Source organism: Mustelus asterias, chromosome 20, assembly GCF_964213995.1.
Source record: "Mustelus asterias chromosome 20, sMusAst1.hap1.1, whole genome shotgun sequence".
In the NCBI taxonomy this organism is placed as follows: Eukaryota; Metazoa; Chordata; class Chondrichthyes; order Carcharhiniformes; family Triakidae; genus Mustelus; species Mustelus asterias.
In genome coordinates this window covers 50815019-50833528 of record NC_135820.1, presented here as the reverse complement: position 1 = coordinate 50833528, position 18510 = coordinate 50815019, and the positions used below count along the sequence as shown (strand labels likewise).

At 44.0% G+C, this 18510-nt stretch overlaps 1 protein-coding gene across 2 annotated transcripts in view; it reads left to right on the top strand.

Moving 5' to 3' along the window:
• The window catches only part of LOC144508528 (extracellular sulfatase Sulf-2-like), a 347976-nt gene that overhangs the window by 286698 nt on the left and 42768 nt on the right, over window positions 1-18510 (top strand). For both annotated transcript variants that reach the window (XM_078236521.1, XM_078236520.1), the window contains exon 13: window positions 14552-14759. In XM_078236521.1, coding sequence (XP_078092647.1) covers window positions 14552-14759 — 208 coding nt within the window. The remainder of the gene's footprint in view (window positions 1-14551; window positions 14760-18510) is intronic.

Below are 18510 nucleotides of genomic sequence, written 5' to 3'. Positions count from 1 at the left end.
TTAAAGGTTAAATGCATCACAGTTCTCTCAAGACCCAAATTCAGCCTATCATCAACGAGGGAGTACTGATTGCAATCAGGCCTGAGGAAACTGACTTAACACCATTCTCCCTACCCCCCCGCCCCACCCCCAAACGCGCAACTCTTCTCCCCCCCCCCCCTTTATAGTCTTGTCAATGACAGAGTGGCAGCACACTACTCATCCTGTTCCATTGAAACCAGACTCTTCAGTACAGAGCAGATCTAGGATCGTCCTGTTCTGTTTAAAACATCACAACATGCAATGCAATTACCCAGTGAGCCAAATCTGTACGTATATGTAATTATTTATTTATTAGTGTCACAAGCAGGCTAACATTAACAGTGCAATTAAGTTACTGAGAATATCCCCTGGTTGCCACACTGTTCGGGTACACTGAGGGAGAATTTAGCATGGCCAATGCACCTAATCAGCACATCTTTCGGACTGTGAGAGGAAACCGGAGCACCCGAAGGAAACCCACGCAGACACGGGGAGAACGTGCAGACTCCGCACAGACAGTGACCCGAGCCAGAAATTGAACTCAGGTCGCTGGCACTGAGGCAGCAGTGATAACCACTGTGCTCCAGTGCCATATATATATATATATATATATATATATAAAATGTATTTCTCATAGAAATATTACATTTCTAGATTACTGATTTGTGTTTAAACACACGTAAAAGATTTGTGTAATAAATGCCTTTTTTTACTGAGACTGAAGTTAGAATTCTGCAACCTGCTAGCTAAGAATTCAGAACATCTACAGGGTTTATTTCAAATCCATTTGAAATAATTTCAGTAAAGCTTCTGGTTTAGCTGCAGCATGTTAAGTGCGATCCCCTGAGCGGGGAAAGAGCAGTCTTGGCCTACCAATGAAGTGCAACATTACATTCATCCCAGTAATTGTATCACAGATGGCCAAAGCAATTCCTTTGTCAGACTTTATAACACAAATTTTAACAAACTATCACTGACATTGCTACGTTAAAGATCAGAATCCCAAGAGAGTTGAAAATTACCTTTTAAACGTAATTAAATGTTAACATTGTGGCTGCAAAGAATAATTTACAACCATAATGTGGATTATTATGCAAAGTGTGCTGCAGAGAGTATGGTGCGTTAATGTTGCTGCTGCAGGCCTTCATTTGCATGAATTCAATTTTGTGGTAGAGCTGAAAGACGCAGAGAGGATCAGGCTGCTCCAATTTAGTTATATATATATTCAGTACGCTTAATGCAGGACTGATAACCTACAGTCCCACTGTGTGTGCGTATAGTGGTGGCCATATTCCACATAGTTTTGATCTAAAGCTAGAAATTACTCTTTTATTCGTAGATTCGCACCCGATTGCAATCTATCATCCTTTTAGCTCGATGGTTGGCAATATAAATGTGAGGTGCATCAGGAATTCTTATCCATTTCAAAGTCTGGGACTCATTTAATTAGAACTAGCCAACTGTTTGTTCTAAACGGGTGTAATGATGCAACTGGTGCAATATTGATTTTGATTTGATTTATCATTGTCACATGTATTACTATACAGTGGGAAGTATTGATTCTTGCATGCTATACAGACAAAGCATACTGTTCATAGAGAAGGAAACAAGAGAGTGCAGAATGTAGTGTTATAGTCATAATGTAGAGAAAGATCATCTTAGTGCGAGGTAGGTCCATTCAAAGGTCTGATGGCAACAAGGAAGAAGCTGTTCTCGAGTCTGTTGATACATGACCTCAAACTTTTTTTTATCTTTTTCCCGGCGGAAGAAGGTGGAAGAGAGTATATCTGGGGTGCGTGGGGTCTTCAATTATGCTGGCTGCTTTTCCGAGGCGGGAAGTGTCGAGAGTCAATGGATGGGAAGCTGGTTTGCGTGATGGACTGGGCTACATTCACAACGATTGAGCAATCTGGAGGCCATTCAGCTGACTGCAAATGGGTTCTGGCCGGAGGAGCTGTGCTTGTGCAGTGTAGGGATGTTGAGGGGGGGGGCGGGTAAGGTTGTGTATCAGTGGTGGGTAGTGTGGTGAGGGCAGAGGGAGGATTGTGTTTATTAGCATGGTGATTCCAGAATGCCAATGGCAGAGGCTATTCTACACTGCTGCTTCTCCTAGCCCCACATACAGTGGTGAACTTACACTTCCTGGGGCCCCAAGCGCACCTTAATTTCTGGGCCCTCCCCCCAATGACACCCCCAATGACATGATGTCCCGCCTGCAATGATGTCACACCCCTCTGGCCAATCTTTTGGTGAACAAATTATGCCGGGATATTAAAAGAGAATTCAATACATGCCCTTGATAAAGTTTTTTTTAATTTTTATAAACAAAACAACATTGATCGAACCCATCTCATTTCATGAGACAGTAAATAACATTGTGAACCCACACAAACCTGCAGGCAGTTTTGAACTCATCCTTTCAGTATTTATCTGCTAACGTGGTACTTCCTGACTTTTTCAGCTCAGTTACATAATCAGCAGTGGGAGTGAGTTCGAGATATCAACAGAGAACACTTAAAGCCACAGGTAGCCCCTCACTTACTCAGCTTGCCCTGAAAGTAACGAGATTGGCGCAAAGTGCCCCCTCATAATAATAAATAATTCGCTGATTCTTTCCTCTGTGGCACAAACACTAATCCCCGAGAATTACAATACATAGAGTTCGAGGAAAATCAAAATGCTGCTCAGTTTCTATTCACCCTCACGCTAAGGCCAATTTTAGCATTACAAGTCAATGTAGACTTAAAATAATCTTTCATTGCTTGCAAGTGAAATTGAAAACTAGGATAACCCCCTGAAACATTTCAAACCAGACCACACTCTACTTTTGCTACCAAGCCATGTTTCCTCCCCACCACCACCGTTTTGTTTAACCACATTGTTACCTGGGCAGTGGTGCTGTTGGCTTGGACTTTGGCCATGTATTTTTTAAAAATTCAATCCAGAACTTGAAGCAGTGTTTGTACACACATTAGACCACAATCAATTGAGATTATATAAAAACACATACACACACATCTCCCAACCTTTCTCTCTTACATACATACATATGTCCTTATCAATAGCATTTGACGGGCTACAAACAGATCTAAACACGTCTCATTAAAAAGCCTTAAACTATTTATGTGAAGCCTGGTTTAAATGAGCTTCTCCGCAGAAACACCTACAGTGACCACATTCATCTCCTGCTGCATCATTGGATGTGGAAATGTAAAATGTGACTGAAAACACAGCACTTTGCAGCAGTTCCCTAATTGAATGTTGCTCGCGTCAGTAATTAAATGCTGCAATACCATTTCCAAACGAAAGTTTTGCGGTTTAAACTGGTTTTCTCCCTTCCCAAAACTAATTTTGAGTGAGGAGGCATTAACTCCTACTGTGTATGTGCATTTACCAGCCTCAAAGCACTGGTGGGACAGATTAGCGTTTCTTACTGGCCGCTCACACACTTAAGGGTGGGTGTTGCGCTGTTTGACTGATATGGCTTTGAACAGTGCTTCCCTTTCCACCATGGAACAATGAGCTCAGATCACAAAGGCACTTGTCGCGAACGAAGTCACCTCAGCGACTTCAAATCGGTGTTTCCCCTTCGAAAGGAACTTGACTGGCGCCTAATGTTGCTCTGCATTGCCTGTTGATAGGCTCAAGATGAGCCTAGCAGCAAATATAGAGCTATCAAGGTCTGATTGGAACCCTGACAGCTACTGGCCAGTTTGGGGCCCTCGCTATTAGTGGGGTCCCGTGCCTATCCACAGTTTGTTTTGTTGGAAGTCTGCTTCTGCCCACATATATTATTTTTCACACACATTTTAAGGTACTCTTCAACACATTCTGAGGAGCATTCGTAGTGGGAGCCATGTGCAGTAGGACATGTTAATGGCTTCAGCATCCCACCTTCATAGTAGAGGAAGGAAACTCACTGCATGAAATATTAATACTCTTTCTATAATTGTAAACTAACAGCATAAATTGACCAGTATGAGGTCAGGGATGGGAAACTATTTATGAGGATAGATTTGGATATTATAACACCTTCTTGTGGAATAGAGAAGGCTACAATGAGATCAAATATATTTCAGAACACAGAAACCTTGCAGCACTTCCCAAATTTCAGGCAGATAAAGCATTCACTGCAAGGCAAAGACCAGGAATTTCCTTGGAGCTGCTGCTACCCCACAACTGTAACTTCACTGAAAGTGAGCCTTGTTATACACACACATTGCACATCCAGTGAGGTTGCAGTGGTAAATTGGGAACAGTTCCAAGGAAGTTCCCAAAGCAAAGTTTCCGTGCTGAATTATTGTGCAGTAGGAATTTCAGAGCAATCGTATATCTGGCTTTAAAAAAAATCCTCTGAGGATTTGATTGGTAATCTGGAATATTTCTACTTGAGCGTATCTGCCGCATATTCCTTCAGCTAGCCAACATGCAAGCCTTGGATTGTATCAAGCCTTTTCTCTACTGAAACTGCTACTAATCTAAGATTGGCCTGGAGCGTGAAGGTACCTGTAGGCTTCCCTTCTCCACGACCAACTCCCTCCTTTACCCTTTATCTCCTGCACCCTCTACTTTCGCCTCCAGGAACAGCACTGGAGGATTAGCAAATTCTTATCACCAAGGCAGAGTCAATTACCTGGCACTTCTTCTGGTGTCCTGCTGTAACTTCAGCAAAAGGTGGGCTGAAACCCTAGAGAAACTCAAAGCCCTCTCTTGTGCTCATCTCACCCAATTACCTGCTCCATTGACTCCGTTTCAGTGGCACTCTGAGGCTCTCTAATTCCCTTTCTCAACCCCTCTACTTGTTGCCTCCCTCCTCTCTCTTCTACCTTAAGGGTGCTATATAAATGTAAGTTGTTGTTTTAATTTAGTTTCTATTTATATTTCAGATTTATGCACCTGTGTAAAAGCATATTCAAAAATAAATTATGTTTTCTTCACAATTACCTTTTCCTGGCATATTGTGGAAAACCAACCTTGATTTGCTAATATTCTCGGACTCTAGGTTTTAATTTTGCTTAAATGAAGTGTAGCAACTATTGATATAAAAATTTTTAGTTTTGATTTCAGATGTGAATAAATGAAGGAATGTTGTGCTAATAACAATTACATTTCTGTTGGTAAATTGTCAGATTACACCATCTTTCTCAAAATGGTTAATTAGTACTAATAATTATTTGAAATGTTCTATGGGTTGTGAAATGAGGTAACAAACTGATTCTTGGTCACTGATCGAGACATTTTGCAGAGTAAATGACATCTGCGTAAAATCATAGAATCCCTACAATGCAGAAGAGGCCATTCAGCCCATTGAGTCTGCACCTACTCTCTGACAGAGTATCTTACACAAACCCTCTCACTCGCCCTATCCCTGCAACTCCACACATTTACCATGGCTAACCCAACTAACCTACACATCTTGGGACACTAAGGGACAATTTACCATGGCCAATCCACCTAGCCTGCACATCTTTGGACTGTGGGAGGAAACCCACACAGACACAGGGAGAACACGCACGCTCCATACAGTCACCTAAGGCCAGAATCGAACCTGGGTCCCTGATATTGTGAGGCAGCACTGCTAACCACTTTCCCACCGGGTCACCCAAAATGTCTGCATATAATTTAGCCAGCTATTGACAAGATACACTCCACATCATGTGTGGTTTTTCAAAAACCCCATAGCATTACAAAGGGTATATAGCATAGAAACAGGCCACTCTGCCCAACCAGTTCATGCCCACTCAAACATCTTCCCATCTTTCATTGTCTAAATATATCAGCACAATCCTCTATTCCCTTTTCTCTCATATGTTTGTCTAGTTTCTCTTTAACTGCATCATAGATAACTTCACAGTTCCCTGTAATTTCTCCTTCACTAAATTCCATTATTCTGTGAGACATGAATAAGAATCGTAATGACAACTCAAAGTTAAGAAGATGGATTAGATCCAAATACGTTTCTCTCCATTTTCAGCTCTCAAAAATATATTTCTAATTAGCTAAAGTAAATCATGGCTACTTAGTGAACCATTTGAAAGAATTAATCGGGGGAGATATAAAAAGCAAACAGGAAAATACTTAGAAAATATATGTTTTAAATTCTAATAATTTTCCTTTTCAGCTAACTCTACTGATTAGATTTTCTCTTTATTTAAAAAAAATCATAACTCATCACCTGACAAAATTACTCAATAATTGCTAATGTGGATTTGAAACATGCAATTCTGGAAAGTATTATTGTGTCAGCTGTAATGAAAAATGGCCAGTTACAATGCACCTGCGGTAATGACCCTTCAACCCCTGCCAAGGAGTTAATGATCGCTTAATTGGAGTAAATATTCTGCAGTGCCAAAGTGTGGAGAGAAATGGATCAGCAAGTTCAAACAATCAGATCAGATTTACAGATCAGACCCAACATGTTCAGGCTACATCTATAATGGAATATCATAATCAGAGTATTGGCATAAGAATTCAGTCCTGGGCATGCGACAGAGCAAGAAGTTTGATTTTCTTTTGTCACCTAAAGAGGCAAATCAAAAAGCAGGAGGATCAGAAAGATTAACAGGCACTAATGAAAAGCAAAAGAAAGGTAAAGTATAAATAATGCTAAATATTGCTATAGGGTAGCAATACAAGGTACATGTGAACATTAAAATCATAGAATCCCTACAGTACAGAAGGAGGCCATTCGGCCCATTGAGCCTGCACCGACAACAATCCCACCCAGGCCCTATCTCCATAACCCCATGTATTTGCCCTGCTAGTCCCCTGACAGTAAGGGGCAATTTAGCATGACCAATCAACCTAATCTGCACATCTTTTAGAGTGTGGGAGGAAACCGGAGCACCCGGAGGAAACTCATGCAGACACGGGGAGAACGTGCAAACTCCACACAGACAGTGATCTGAGGCTGGAATTGAACCCGGGTCCCTGGCGCTGTGAGGCAGCAGTTCTAACCACTGATCCATCGTGCCACCGTATTAAAGGAAGTAATAGCTGTAAGTTTGCTCTGATGAAGGGTCATCCTGAGCCGAAACATTGGCACTATTCTCTCTCCACGGATGCTGTCAGACCTGCTGAGATTTTCCAGCAGTTTCTGTTTTTGTTTCAGCTTCCAGCATCTGCAGTATTTTGCTTTCAGCTATTATGTTGTGTTTTACTAAAGCATTAAAATGTTAACACAGATAAGAATGATATAGATATTGGAAATGAAAACGGCAACATTTATCCTATCAGGTTGGAGATTGATCTGATCCATCTGCATAAGTGTAATTGCTGGGGCCATAAGCACTGAATGTCTAACTTTTCCAGAACTGCAAGCTTCATATCATCTTCCACATGAAGCACTGTGCATTTATTTTTTTCCTATTCTTTCCAGTGCTGTTATGCTCCCACTACATCCATTTTTAAAATCATCATTTTCAAATCCTTGTGACCTTACTGCACCATTCCTGCAGCCCCTTGCCCCAGCTCCACACACTTCAATCTCTGACTCAAACCCATGAGGCACCTCTCTCTCCCCTGCCCCCTCATTAGTGACAGAGGTTTCAGCCATCACAGTCCATATTCCAAAGTTCTTTTTGTCTCTCTCTTTCCCCTTGTCATAGCTACTCCTAAAACCTGACTAACACTTTACCTCATTATTTTTAGCCCTAATCCCTGTTTTGCATCAATGAGGATTGTTCGATGAATATAAATTGTTGTAGCAGGTGCTGACTGACATGACCGAAAATAACTATCCTCCATGGGGAAGAGAAACCTGGAAGGCGTTGAAATCACAGAGATGGGACTGGTGTTATGTGCCCTATTAGTCATATATCCATCCAGTGACTTGCACAACATGTGCCATCAGTGTGTGAAAATACACAGATTGTATACAGGTGCACTATAGTGCAGAAAAGGAGAGTGTAACACCAGATGAGTAAGTATGTTATCTACTCATAAACATACGATATGCTCACTCACTTTGAGACCTTTACTAAATTTCACATCAATTACTCTCCAACCAGTAGAAATAATCATTTCCCCTTCACCCGCTCATAAGGTTAAAATTTCTATTTCATAAAATCCCTACAGTGCAGAAGGAGGCCATTTGGACCATCGAGTCTGCACCAACAACAATCCGACCTAAGCCCTATCCCCACATATTTATCCCGCTAATCCCGCTAACCTACATATCCCGGGACACTGAGGGGCAATTCAGATTTCCCCTTGGCCTCACTGCTCTTGTGGAAATGGTCCTAAGTATCTCAAATCACTGGTCCTAACTATAGTTTCCTGACCCTGGAATCATTCTGGTGAACTCAGACTGTACATGGTCTCTAGAAGTAGTAGCAGATGAGCCACGGCTTAGCAGCGCAGGACCTGCAAGTTAGTATTCATGTCAGTGGTAGTTTGTGGCAGTGTGATAGAAGGCACCAGCTCTGAAACATTGAATGCACAGGGACTGACTGCAGCAGACAAAGCCCTGAGCACTGACGTGGGGTACATCAGGATTAAGCACATATATATGTATTTCCTGTAGCTCATCAGCTGGCTCTGCAGCAATCCATCAGAGCTACTCTGTCACCTGGGAGACATTTAGTAGGAAACCACAAGCAAAGCCAACAAGTCCACAGCACACAAGGGGCAATGTGAAATGCATTCAATAAAAATGCTGCAAGCACTGAAAAACTTAAAATCTGATATAGGCTGTCATTTATTTGTTTGATTGGAGTGGAGAATGTCAGATGTCCAGAAGCCAAGCAAAATGATTGAATCTTTTGCTGTTTAGTGTGGGTGTAGATGTTGATGGCAATGATGATCTTCACACGCAGTAGCTTCCACGATATTTTTCCAGCAAACCAGTCAACTTTCCCAATCACTCCTATAGCTCAGAACTTCTAATCCAAGCACAACATAACCAGCATTTTGCTATCAGACACAGATAAAGCTGCATCAGCTCAATCCTTAATGCATGGTGCTGTCAATCTGACAATCCAAACTTTGCTGAGATGGAATCATAAAACCCCTACAGTACAGAAGGAGGCCATTCAGCCCATCGAGTCTGTACCAACCACCCAGGCCCTATTCCTCTAACCTCACACATTTACCCTGCTAATCCCCCTGACACTGAGGGGTAATTTAGCAAGGCCTATCAACCTAACCCGTACATCTTTTGGACTGTGGGAGACCAGAGTACCCAGAGGAAACCCACGCAGACACAGAGAACGTACAAATTCCGCTCAGTCGCCCGAGGCTGGAATTGAACCTGGGTCCTTGGCGTTGTGAGGCGGCACTGCTAATCACTGTGCCACTGTGCCGCCCACCCATAGATCAACATAATTCACAATTCATTTCACAAAGTTAGGTACCAGTGATAGAGACCGTTTGACATATCTCACTCCTCTTCCCATGGATGCCTTTGGTCTCCTGTTACTGCATCTGATTACTTCCACTGCCCTGCCCTACACTGTAAATATCACTTTGTATGTGCAACTCATTAGATTCAACTATCTATTGTTCAGTATCATCTACAAATCCAATCAACTTGCATTGCACGTTTGAAGTTGTGATGGTTGATTAAGTAAACTGGAAGCAGTAGGGATTCCGGCATCACTACTGGAGGCACCCCTTCCGCGCCCCCCCCCCCACCCCCTGCCAACGCAAGTCCCCATCCAACATAATTTCCATACCTCATACCAGTTCCTTTCTCATTTTCGACAAATTCACTATGCATCTCAGAGTCTTATTTAACTCACCCACAGTTTTAAGCAATAGCCTCCCATGTGGATTTTTTTCAGGAAGTCTAAAGAAAAAGAAAATAGTTGCATTTATATAATGGTGTTTATGACCTCGGCCATTGAAGCACAGAAATGTTGTAATACAAGGAACCTGGGTGCCAATTTGCCCATAGCAAGGTCCCACATGCAATGTGATCATGAGCAGATAATCCATTTTAGTGATTTTTGTTGAAGGGTAAATGTTGAACAGGCCATTAGAACTCCTCTCCTCTTTGGATAGTGCCTGAGGATCTTTCTTATCCTTCTGAGAAGGCAGGTTTACCATTAAAGTCTTTCTCATGCTAACTTAGTAAAGCAACAAAAGCATTACCAACAGCTTTTTAAAATAAACTCTGCCACAACCTCCACCATGAGGGTGGCACAGTGGTTAGCACTGCTGCCTCACAGTGCCAGGGATCTGGGTTCAATTCCGGCCTCGGGTCACTGTGTGGAGTTTGCACATTCTCCGCGTGTGTGCGTGGGTTTCCTCCGGGTGTTCCGGTTTCCTCCCACAGCCAAAGATGTGCGGGTTAGGTTGATTGGCCATGCTAAATTGACCCTAGTGTCAGGAGGATTAGCAGGGTAAATGCGTGCGGTTACAGGAATAGGGCCTGGTTGGGATTGTGGTCGGTGCAGATTCAATGGGCTGAATGGCCTCCTTCTGCACTGTAGGGATTCTATGATGATGGATATATTTCAACAGTGACTTCAAAACACTTTGTTGACGAGAAAGCACTTTAGGATATCCTGAGATCATTAAACCCCTATAGATATCTATATTCTTTCTTTCTAACACTTCAAAAATAGCCTTCTCTTGGGTAAATAAGTGGTCATGTGGGCTTTGTAATTTAAGATGTCGGCAAGTTCAAAATCCTTTCAATTTTGTTGGAGAAATTATATATAAGCACATAATTGGTGATAGAGGGCTTACATAGAGTTATTTGTCATATGGATGATGTATTGATACACAGGTCTACTCAAGCTGAGGCTTCTTGGTCGCGTAGTGAGTACATCAGGAATAAAGACCAGAATCATAAAGGAATTTCCTGCTCCACAGAACATTACAGAGTTACAAAGCTTCAGGGGAATGGTGAATCAATTGGCAAAATTTCTAAAAACAACTCTACAGAGCTCAACGAGCCACTAGTTACGCCAGAATGGTGTTGGGAAGATCGCACCCAGTATATTAAAATACTCGTTTAAATCTGCTGATTAGATTACTTCTGGGGGTGGTGGGTGGAAAGATAACGATGAGGTTTCACACCAGTGCAGAATGCACCAAACCACTCAGCCGCGAATCTCCAGCCCCTCTCCGCTCTAATACATTCTGCACCTGGAACAACGTGGCTGGAAAATCACAACCTACATTTCCCAGAAGACTTCAAAACAATGAAACGTTCCGAATGACTAGGAGACTGAAGCTTTGGGTTTCCAGGGAAATTGGAGAATGTTAAAGTCAGAACAGAGAGTTGGAGGGGGGAACTGTAGTGTAATGGAGTATGTTAGACAAAGTCCCATAAAGGGTTAACTATAATAGTTTGTGGCAGATTACCTTAGAGCACAAGCTTGAGCTGCTCTGAGCCTACAGTACCTCCCTACACATTGCACCATCTCAGTATGGGTGACAGCAGTCTGGACTGGCTGGCTGACAGGCAGCAGCAGGGGCACTGGAGGAATACATGGCAGCTGTGGGAAGAAGAATTCTGTCTTCCTTAGGGAGCGCAGCACGCTCATGCTTCATGGAGTTACTGGCAATGCCTCAGCAACCCTGGTAATTTGTTGAAGGACAGATTGTTGAATATCTGTGAAAACTTGAAAAAGCTCCTTTGAACACTGGAATCTACAGCCATGCTGGCAGCAATCTGAATTGCACAGCAGATGCTTGTGGTGTGGGGAGAAAATAAGAGTGATATGTTTACACTAAACGCAGCTTGTAAACCAGGGGATGGGGGTGGAGGGCAAGTGGAATGTGAGGAGGAGGATTAGGTACGTCAGTTTCAACCCCACCATTGGCCAGCATCTGTCCCCTCAATGGATGATGGACAAATGGGCATTGCCCATCTTGCTCCACTGAGCTCTTGCTGCCCCTGTTTGTGCGCCACCTCACCCTGCAAACGAGAGCAAGGTGTGTCATCGAATGTCATGCAATTTGTTTGGCTGGTGTGTCTGTCATGGTTGAATAGCTGGTAGTGTTTGCAACATGTGAGATGTGGGTATGAGGCTCTCGACAGTGCTGAGTGTATGAGTGTGAGGTGAAACATATGCATGTTAACTATCAGTTGTGAATGATGGAGATTGTCGTGAGATTAAAGATGGGGGAGTGGTGAAATGGGATATGGATGAGGCTACTTGGCTGGAATACGCAGCTTGACTCTTGACATCGCTGTCCAGTACGATCTGTTCTCACTGCCTTTAGATCGTGTGTCCAGAGTGCAGCCTTTTCCTCTGAAGAAACAAGGCATCCTTCCGCTTTTCCATCTACTCCACCAAAAGCTCCAGCACAATGTCCATGCAACTTAGAGTTCACTGTCTTCATTCAAATGAGCAGGCAGAACCAAGTTGCTGTGCTGCCTGCATTGGAATCGATGGGCAGTTATTGTGCATCATGGTCCTGGCGCCCCTTTTTGGGGGTGGATTCAATTTAGCCCCCCCGGTGTACTTGCAGTTAGAAGAGTATTAGACCAAAAGGTAGAATGGTAAGCCTCACAATGCAAAGCACTGGGTAAGCGGAATGCAAATTTTCTGAGTGTAAATGGATTAAAAGCTGCACCACAAATACGTTCAGTCATAATAATGTAATGATTGCTTTAGTCTCCTGCATTGGCTTTTAACTCTGCCTCATAACCCCACCATGTCATGAAGCCTGCACCTCGATATAAATGCCTTTCTGAACAGGATGCATTCATTATCATTTCCGGTTTTAAATCTTTGATTTTTCAAAGGGTTTTGTTTGAAGAACTCTGTTTTATATTTGAAATTATCTTTCCACCTTTCTGGTGGTAATGATTCTCCAGTTGGACAGAGACTTGCTCACTGATGAGTGACACTGCCCCACAGTCACTTACTTAGCAACACTTTTCCAGTATCCCTGATAACTGCAGTGCGTCAAAGTAACTCGGAGTGGCTTCAATTTTAACCCCTTGTCCCTTTTATGATATGAATGAGACTTTTGTGTGAATTGTTGACACATAAGAACATAAGAAATAGGAGCAGGAGTAGGCCATCTAGCCCCTCAAGCCTGCTCCGCCATTCAATAAGATCATGACTGATCTGATAGTGGGTTCAGTTCCACTGACCCGCCCGCTCCCCATAACCCTTAATTCCCTGATTGGTTAAAAATCTAACTATCTGTGACTTAAACACATTTAACGCGGTAGCCTCTACTGCTTCATTGGGCAGAGAATTCCAAAGATTCACTACCCTCTGGGAGAAGAAGTTCCTCCTCAACTCTGTTCTAAATTGACTCCCCCGTATGCATTCATCTTGATCCCCTGTGGCACAGTGCAGTGGGTTGCCCCGTGACGCAGTGCAGTGGGCTGCCCCGTGGCGCAGTGCAGTGGGCTGCCCCGTGGCGCAGTGCAGTGGGCTGCCCCGTGGCGCAGTGCAGTGGGCTGCCCCGTGGCGCAGTGCAGTGGGCTGCCCCGTGGCGCAGTGCAGTGGGCTGCCCCGTGGCGCAGTGCAGTGGGCTGCCCCGTGGCGCAGTGCAGTGGGCTGCCCCGTGGCGCAGTGCAGTGGGCTGCCCCGTGGCGCAGTGCAGTGGGCTGCCCCGTGGCGCAGTGCAGTGGGCTGCCCCGTGGCGCAGTGCAGTGGGCTGCCCCGTGGCGCAGTGCAGTGGGCTGCCCCGTGGCGCAGTGCAGTGGGCTGCCCCGTGGCGCAGTGCAGTGGGCTGCCCCGTGGCGCAGTGCAGTGGGCTTCCCCGTGGCGCAGTGCAGTGGGCTTCCCCGTGGCGCAGTGCAGTGGGCTGCCCCGTGGCGCAGTGCAGTGGGTTGCCCCGTGGCGCAGTGCAGTGGGTTGCCCCGTGGCGCAGTGCAGTGGGTTGCCCCGTGGCACAGTGCAGTGGGTTGCCCCGTGGCACAGTGCAGTGGGCTGCCCCGTGGCACAGTGCAGTGGGTTGCCACATGTCAACCTGGAATTAACACTCTCCTCCCAATTTTTTCTCTCCCACTTCAGGGTAACCACAAACACTTCTCCATGGGCGTAGCAATCATCAGGTAGTTTACCCCAGTCATTATTCTTCATATGAGAACCCAGACATAATTACCAGCTAGCTATTTATCTATTTAATTAGAGAGGAGATTAGACCACACCCCACTTAACCTCCCTGTTTCCAGCAAGGTTTGCTGGATAGAAAACAAGAAACTTGATTTTATTTTCTCATTCCTCCCTATTCCTGTGAAAACTAAGCCAGTACTCGATGGAGCTCAACGTTTTAATGAATTTTTCTTAAATTAAAAAATCCAAAATACAAAAGTCTGAGGTCACGTACCAACTGACTCAAGAACAGCTTTTTCCTTGCTGTTGTCAGACTTTTGAATGGACTTACCTTGCATTAAGTTGATCTTTCTCTACACCCTAACTATGACTGTAACACATTCTGCACTCCCTCGTTTCCTTCTCTATGAACGGTATGCTTTATCTGTATAGCGTGTAAGAAACAATACTTTTCACTGTATGTTAATACATGTGACAATAATAAATCAAATCAAAATCCATGCTGCTTAGCAACCTAGGTCATTTACTACAATCTAACAAAGTGATTGTTATTGTAGAAATGGCAGTGCGTGGAGGATTCCACAGGAAAGCTCCGACTTCATAAGTGCAAAGGAATGGCTGTCATGGCAGCTTCTGACAAGAAGAGATCTAGCCGTTTCCAGTCCAAGTATTACAATACTGATGAAGGAGACTGTGATTGTGAAGAAAATGGATCCAAAATGAGCCCAGCACCGCGACAGAAACAGACACTTTTCTCCAAGAGAAGTAAGCAATTGATTTTCTTAAAGTTTATTTATTAGTGTCGTAAGTTGGCTTTACATTAGCACTGCAATGACATTACTGTGAAACTCCCCTAGTCGCCACACTCTGGCACCTGTTCGGGTACACTGAGGGAGCATTTAACATGGCCAGTGCACCTAACCAGCATGTCTTTCGGACAGTGGGAGGAAACCGGAGCACCCAGAGGAAACCCACGCAGACATGGGGAAAACGTGCAAACTCCGCACAGACAGTGACCCAAGCCGGGAATCGAACCCAGGTCTCTGATGCTGTGAGGCAGCAGTGCTAACCACTGTGCTACCCATGTGCTTGTACTGTTTAAAAATAAAGCATTAGGATAGCATATCCACTTACAAGCCTATATGTTGGTGACTTGCTGCTGCAAGGTTAAATTAAGCACGAGAGTGCGCAGTTTGGGAAAACTATATTAATGATCCCACTTTGAGGCATGTGCTTTACTAAAAAATATATATATTAAATGCCACAACATTTAAAACCAACCTAAAAAACTATAATACAAATAAAATGGCTTATTCCTACAGCTGCCAAAACATTGTTAAAATATCCATGTTGGATTCTTGTGTGTCAAGAGTAGGAAATTATCTATTCATATCTTGATTGTTGATTATTCAATCTATTAAACACAGCAAACAGTACAGCCATGTTATTGAATCATTACAATGATTAATCGCTTGCAGTTATAAATCATGAAAATTAGAGATTTACTCAAAATGAAACATGAGCTTATTCAAGGCCAGATTTTTAACCGACTGTCCCTGACCATGGTATCAGCAGGGAATTAAAATGGCAGAGGTGTTTGTGCTGTGTGGCTAATATATTCCTGCCTCTTTGCCACCCTGTAACTTGCTGAATTCAGCATGGAAAGGCCACACGCCCCAAAGGAGTGACATCATAGGATGCGCACCATTTTAATTGTGGACCAGACCAAGGGGCATGCTGTCTCAGACCAGGCTGTAAAGGAAGGGTGGCACAGTGGTTTGCACTGCTGCCTCACAGCGTCAGGGACCCAGGTTTGATTCCAGCCTCAGGTGACTGTGTGGAGTTTGCATGTTCTCTCCATGCCTGCATGGATTTCCACTCGGTGCTCCAGTTTCCTTGCACAGTCCAAAGATGTGCAGGTTAGGTTGATTGGCCATGCTCAATTGCCCCTTTGTGTAAAGAGGGATTAGTGAGGTAAATATGTGGGTTTACAGGTATAGGGCCTGGGTGGGATTGCTGTCAGTGCAGGCTCGATGAGCAGAATGGCCTCCTTCTGCACTGTAGGGCTTGTATGATTCTATGAATATCGTGCCCACAAAAGGACCAAATAATTTTTTAAAACTTTTTATAGGTCCCTTGTAGCAGGAGTGCCCTTCCTGGCTCCAACCAAAGTCTTAGGCCTCTCACATTATTTCTCTAATCCTGTCACCCTCCCACAACCATGGACCTTCCTCACATTTCTTGTCATTGAATATTTCAGTGAACCTCAGCAGCAACCTCACAGCACTACCACAACCACCCCTGTATCCCCAGTGAATTCTGACTCCTGTCAACTGGTACTGGGTGAGAGTCAGTGCTGAACATTCAACTGAGGCCCAGAAATTAAAATCTTACCGAGTCTCATGCTCTGGAGTGGAGGTTGTGGGGTAAAGAATGGGGCAGGTGGTGTGCCACCTATCTCGGCTTCTGAACCCTCAATTTCCACCTCCTACCGCAAATGTTCAGAGCAGCTTGCAACTTCCCTTGTATAACTGTGTTTAATAACGTAAAATGTTCTGCTTATTTCATATTGCAGGATGTGAATGCATTATTCTATCTAACTGGCAATTCCTGGGGAAGCAAGAGACGAGAAGCCCTTCCCTTGGCTCAGTTTTGCTGTCTTCTAGTGACACCTAGGGGTTATTTTATGCAATGGCAATGGTAGCTCAGGTCAATATTGGACTGGAATCAAGACACAGAATCTTGAGACATATTTATCCCTTGGAGAAGCAGTAGAACTGTAACATTATCTTCAAAAAGTGAAAGACAAACATTGGTTCCCTTTCCTTCAATTCTCTTCTTACCTTCCAGTGTTTTGTTCACGTTATTCTGTTACTTTTAGTAAATGTTTTGTCCCAGCTAGCTCATGTACAACTAGTCGTATTAATCTTTTTTCAAACTCCTCTCATCCCCATTTATTTTTCAATGTCTAACCTACTTTTGACCCTTCTATCATATTTTATATTTTAGTTTCCTTTAGCCTTTCTTTGCTCCTTCCTCCAGCTGGATTTCCATGTTATTGTATTTTCCCATAGTGGTTCAGTTCTCTTCCTTACTGTGCCAAAGACGGTAGCTGAAGACCCAACTGTATAAAGTTCTTAAGCTTAAAATAAAACTGGTTTAGTTCAATTGGTGAGTTGATCGTGCAGCACAGTGGTTAGCACTGCTGCCTCACAGCGCCAAGGACCCGGGTTCAATTCCGGCCTTGGGCGACTGTCTGTGTGGAGTTTGTACATTCTCCCAGTATCTGCATGGGGTTCCCCCGGGTGCTCCAGTTTCCTCCCACATTCCAAAGATATGCAGGTTAGGTGGTTTGGCCATGCTAAAATTGCCCCTTATTGTCTCAAAATGTGTAGGTTAGGGGGATTAGTGGGGTAAATACATGTGGTTACAGATTTGGGAAGGGGGGTGGGCCTGGGTAAGATGCTCTGCTGTAAGGTCGGTGCAGACTCGATGGACTGAATAGCTTCCTCTGCACTGTAGGGATTCTATGACACTTCTAGAATGCAGCACATTCTGCACATGGCCTATATTAGGAAGCATCGACTTTCAGAATACATTTCCAATATTAGCTTCCTTGTTTCCATCATAGCTTTAACTTTTCTTTTGCCATTCTGTCATTCCCAATCATGATTTTAGTCCTTTGTTCTGGGGCGGGGGGGGGGAGGGGGGGGAGGGGGGGTGGTGCAAAAGGAGAATCTGGCTGGTAAGAGGAGCACAATTTTTCAGATTTTAAGATTCAGGGAGAAAGGAGTATAATAGAACATAGATCATTACAGCGCAGTACAGGCCCTTCGGCCCTCGATGTTGCGCCGACCAGTGGAACCAATCTAAAGCCCCTCTAATCTACACTATTCCAATATCATCCATATGTTTATCCAATGACCATTTGAATGCTCTAAATGTTGACGAGTCCACTACTGTTGCAGGCAGGGCATTCCACGCCCTTACTACTCTCTGAGTAAAGAACGTATCTCTAACATCTGTCCTATATCTCTCACCCCTCAATTTAAAGCTATGTCCCCTCGTGCTAGCCATCACCATCCAAGGAAAAAGGCTCTCACTATCCACCCTATCTAATCCTCTGATCATCTTGTATGCCTCTATTAAGTCACCTCTTAACCTTCTTCTCTCTGACGAAAACAACCTCAAGCCCCTCAGCCTTTCCTCATACGATTTTCCCACCATACCAGGCAACATCCTGGTAAATCTCCTCTGCACCCTTTCCAACACTTCCACATCTTTCCTATAATATGGCGACCAGAACTGAACGCAATACTCCAAATGCGGCCGCACCAGAGTCTTGTACAGTTGCAGCATGACCTCCTGGCTCCGAAACTCAATCCCTCTACCAATAAAAGCTAACACACCGTACGCCTTCTTAACAACCCTATCAACCTGGGTGCCAACTTTCAGGGATCTATGCACATGGACACCCAGATCCCTCTGTTCATCCACACTACCAAGTATCTTGCCA